The 4,826-nt window shown below is 50.5% G+C and overlaps 1 protein-coding gene across 1 annotated transcript in view; it reads right to left on the bottom strand.

Moving 5' to 3' along the window:
• NUAK1 (NUAK family kinase 1) overlaps nt 1–3,855 on the bottom strand; it is a 48,985-nt gene extending 45,130 nt beyond the window's left edge. The window contains exon 1 of the mRNA XM_069807409.1: nt 3,489–3,855. Coding sequence (XP_069663510.1) covers nt 3,489–3,797 — 309 coding nt within the window. The 5' untranslated portion in view covers nt 3,798–3,855. The remainder of the gene's footprint in view (nt 1–3,488) is intronic.
• Nucleotides 3,856–4,826: the final 971 nt, after the last annotated feature.

Below are 4,826 nucleotides of genomic sequence, written 5' to 3'. Positions count from 1 at the left end.
AGCTACATGCTCCTTTACTAACATTATTTAATCAATATTAATGCAATTTTTGTATCCAGGCATTGCTTTCTGTATAATGTCAGAAAAGACAGATAACAAGACTGAAAATGCCCATCTGTAATTTAAAGTTGTATTATAGGGAGTATTTACTCTAGTGGCATCATCTACTCAAAGAAGCATCTACCATCTTCATGCACCATGCATGGGATCGGCCAGAGGTGGTCAAAACACAGCTTATCTAAAGCTGACATAAGAGTAGCTGTGGATTTCTTGGCTAACAAACATTGAATACATAACATGAACAAAAGGCTCAGTTCTTTGGTTTAATGTGCAAGATGACAAGTGGAGAAAACACCCACAGAAATGTCAACATGAGTTGTTACCTCACAGGCTTGCGATATCATCTCTTCATCCTTACACTTACTAACAGGTGCCTTAATTTAAAATATCATAAGTTACACAGTGTATACTGGGCCAATACTAATGAAGGAAATCTTGCTGGCAAAACTAAACACCTCATACGTCATGTAGCGGGCAATATTTTAAACTGCTTCGTGCAGTATTACTGTCTGTAGTCGCTGTGGTAACTAATACACAAATTCTCATAAGTTGTTTCCAATAACAAACTAAGTGTATCATACAATCTACCCTGGAGCTTTATGGCAGGAAGCTTTATGATCACGTTCCACTGAGTTAAGAGGAAAGACAAAGAAAACATAACAATTTGAATAAACCTGCAACCTGTTAATAAGTGCCAAATACTACTTGCATTCAAGTCAACAGAAATCCTGCTATTGATTTCCAATGGCACAGGACTAAAGCACATCTGTACCTTGGATCGAGCGGCCTTCTCATCTTGGTTTTACTTCATTAACTCAAATCTGCCAATTTCTGTTTCACTCCTGAGCTCTCTATTTATACAGATGACGACAAATCCAAAGTTCACGCTTCATATTAAAAGCCTGGCTAATCACGCAAATATCTTTATGAAGTGCCATACAGCTAAAGAGATTGTTAATGGACCAGAGAAGCGGAAAGGCCAAATAGGAGAATCACTTGGACAAGGCTGATGACTGGGAACGCAATGCCGCTGCCGAGGTCCAGCTTTGCAATCTGTTACCATACAGCTTCAAATACCTGCTTACCACTAAGTAAAGAAAAAGACGATTAGCTAAACCAGTAGCAGAACAGGAAGCAAACAGACTGGACTAGAGCGACCTTGGGAGTCTCGCTACCTAGCTGCCAGCTGCGAGATGATTTGCACTGGGCATGGTGCAAGAGACGGTGGGGGCTGCATCGCTCGCTCTGTGCATCCCCTGCTGGACACACGGCGGCATCCAGTCCAACCTGCTCACGAACGCTGCAAATGCTGGGTGCTAATAAGAACTGAAGAAAGGGAAGAGAAAGGGGGGGACTGAAGGCAAACTCTGCCCCTCTCTGATCAGTCATCCTGTCGGTGCTCTCGTCTCACCCGTGGAAAGCAATCGGGGTTCACTGCAACAGCCAGACAAGGGAACTGTCAGAAAACAAGAAGCGTTTTCCATTCACTTAGGTCTGGCTGGATTGCTGACAACTAGCTTTTATTCTGTAAGCAGACAAAGTGTGGATATTTTACATACACTCACAGATGTTAAAGTTCAAACAGACACGTTACACCAGAACTCGCCTGCAGACTGGTTAATAATTATGAAGTGCCACACGCCAACGCTTGTATTACTACAGTATAAAACTCACACCCCGGTATTTGTTTAGCTTCTACAGACCAGCTGATGGAGAAAGTGTAACATTTTTATTGCATTTAAGATTGCATGGGTATTCTTATTTTCACCCTCTCCATTTCAAGATGGCATTAGCCATATAAATTGAGTTCAGACTGTATCATCTAAGTATCCTTAACTGTGTAGCTGAAGTGCTTGACAGTTAGCAAAATACAGAAAGACCTGGTGCATTGTTAACTTGAAGGAGATACACATCCACGCTACAACCTTTCGTCTGAGAGGGCCCTTCCCAAAACCAAATCTCATTAACAATACGGTCACCTTTTCTTTTTCAATTGATGAAGTCTTTTAAAAAAAGGTGTTTTCGATGTATTTGCTTATTTACTATATTTTGTAATGCCAGTCAAAAATAATCAAGTTACAAAATAATAGTTAGTATATAACATAGCCCTGGAGCTTTTGTTAGCCTGAAATTGTAAAACAGCCAAGACAGCAAACTTTAAAAATCATGGACTGGGAGTGAGCATGTGCAGAGATGTCCATCTCTGGTTTCTCTTTAGCCAGCCTCCAAATGAGCTAATAAACTGAAAGCATACATGATATGACTCTACAACTTGGCTGAAACTCTCATTTTCACTGTCGACACAAAGATATTTAGTTGCAAAGTAAGTGTCCCTTATTAAAGCCATGGCATCTGCAATTCCATTTTCTGTTTTACAGTTGCTTCTGCCTCTGGGTGCGCGTTGAGCTTCCAGGCAACCGAAAGGGAAAGATAAATGAGACAAAACCTGTAACGTCACTAGGGAAATGTCTTGCTTTTAGATGAAGTCCAGTGAAAACTCAATTAGTCTACTTCATAGGAAAAGCAGTATTAAGACCTCTTTAGAAAGCCACCTATTTCTCTGGGCAGTCTTTAATGCAACGCCTGCCTCTCATTCTTTCACCCTCTGTTAATAGTTATGTATTTTGGGGAAGGAAAAATGACAATAACTCTGACTAATGTGTACATTTCTTCAATTGCATTTCTGCACCCTGCTGGAGCACTGTACCAATGAGGAAATGCTGAAGCTGAGTTATTGCTGGACAACCTCCGGGCTGCTTGAAGTCTCAAGCCAGCCGGCACCGCTGAGCGGTGAAACGGATCGTAAAAACCAATGGGGCTGGGTTGCAGTCCCTGCAATTTTTTTAGGTGTCAGCAAAGTTCAGGTCTCAAAAGTATGACTGAATCACGGCATTTTTAACCGGAAAACCAATGTTTGCCCTTCTGACAGGACTTTGTGAGCAGTTTTGGCTAGCCAGGGGATGTGACAGGTTTCGCTAAACCATGAGTTTCCAGTGGGGAAAGAATAACTGTTCACAGCGGACCCGCACGTAAAACCAAAACAAAAACAATAAGCCACCCCATTTTTCCAATAACAACACATCCTTTTAAATCGTACCGATGCGTTTCTACAATACCACCACTCCTCCCCCCCAAAAAAACCTTCTCTATAGGATTTGCATTCCAAACAAAGCCCTGGACCCAAGCAACCGCAGGGACGGGTGGGATGCTGACCCGCTCCCCGGTGCGGGAGCAGACCCGGGCCCCCGTGGGCTACCGGCCACGCCGGGCTCCTGCCTCACCGAGACGGGCCACCCCCACCCACGGACGGCTCTCCCGCCTAACGGGTCCCTGAGGGGATGCACCCAGCCGGCTCCCTTCTGAAGAAAAATGACATAAACGTCTCTATCAAATAAAAAGGCAAAGAGCAGCCCCTCCGCCCGCCTTACCACTCTGCCAGAAAACCTCTCGATGGCCCGCTTGACTTTGCCATAGGTGCCTTTGCCCAAGGTCTCCTGCAGCTCGTAGCGATGCTTCAGGTTGTGCTTGTGGTGATGCCGCTTCACCCCCTGCTGCTTCCTCGCCGCCGTCGCCGCCGTTACCTCCGGGGACGGAGCCTCCCCGAGCGGCTCCTCCATGGCCGCTGCCGCCGCTTCACCGCCGCTGCCGCCGGCCGGCCCGGAGCCGCAGGAGGAGCAGCGGGGCTCCACGGGGCTGCTGTTACCGCTGCCGCAGGCGGCCGCCTCGGCGCCCTCCATGCCCGGCGGCGGCGGCGGCGGGCGCGGGGTGTGAGCGCCCCGCCGGCCTCGCCGCCTCTGCCTCGGCCCCGCGCCCGCGCCGGCACCATGGGGCGCGGCGGGGCGGGGCGGGGCGGGGGGCGGTGGCGGCGCCCCGCGCTCTCCTCCCCTTTCCCGCCACCCCGGCGGCGGCGGCGGCGGCGGCGGCGGCACAGGCGGGGAGGGGGCGGCCCCTCAACGCCCCGCCCCGCCCCGCCCCGCCCGCAGCGCCGCGGGTGGGGCGGGGGCCGCTGCCCCGCGGCCGGGCCCTGCTTTTGTGCGCGGAGGAGATGCGGCTCCGCCGTCGCTCGCCCCCCCCCCCCTCAGCGGGGCTGACACCCCCTTCTTCCCGGCGCGGTGGGGAGGGCGGCCGGCCGCCCCCCAGACTCCGCCGCACGGCTGCGGGGCGGCCCGGACCCGGGGCCGAGCCCCCCCAACCCCGGTCTGTGGGAGGCCAAGGGCTGGGGCCGGCCCCGCGGGTCTGGGGGTTGCACCTGCAGAGCCCCCGGGCCTAAGCCTGGGGGTGCGGACGGCGGGTAGGGGCCCGAGTGAGCCTGCGCCGAATTTAGGTCTGGAAAGTGGGGTTTTTTTCCAGTAAAACGCTTTATTTTCCCCACTGGCCAAGCGGGCGAGGGTTTCCTGTAGGGTTTCCATGGAATTGGAACTGGCAGAAAAAGGCAGGCACGCCCAGCCTGTCCTTGGCATGGGCAGGCCCTGCTTGCCCGCTCCAGGAGGTTTTTGCCTGTAAGAAACCTTCCTGGGCCCAAGTCCTGCTGTGGTTGACTTGAAAATGGGAGCCAAGATCTAACGCTGAGCCAACCCTCACCTCTGCAGTCAGGGTGTTTGAAATACAAAGAGTGCATGGGGTTTATGCTTTTCTTCATTTTAAAGGTGGTTATTTCTTTCACAAAGACGTCTTGAAAACTTAAACCAATGTAGACATAAAAGTTGTTACCAGGGTTGAGACGAATCGGATGTTTTCTTTGGAAATAAGCCATCCCCAAGCCCATG

The sequence above is a fragment of the Haliaeetus albicilla genome, chromosome 19 (genome assembly GCF_947461875.1).
Source record: "Haliaeetus albicilla chromosome 19, bHalAlb1.1, whole genome shotgun sequence".
NCBI lineage: Eukaryota > Metazoa > Chordata > Aves > Accipitriformes > Accipitridae > Haliaeetus > Haliaeetus albicilla.
The sequence above is the reverse complement of the archived record's forward strand: the minus strand, read 5'-3'. Positions and strand labels throughout refer to the sequence as shown.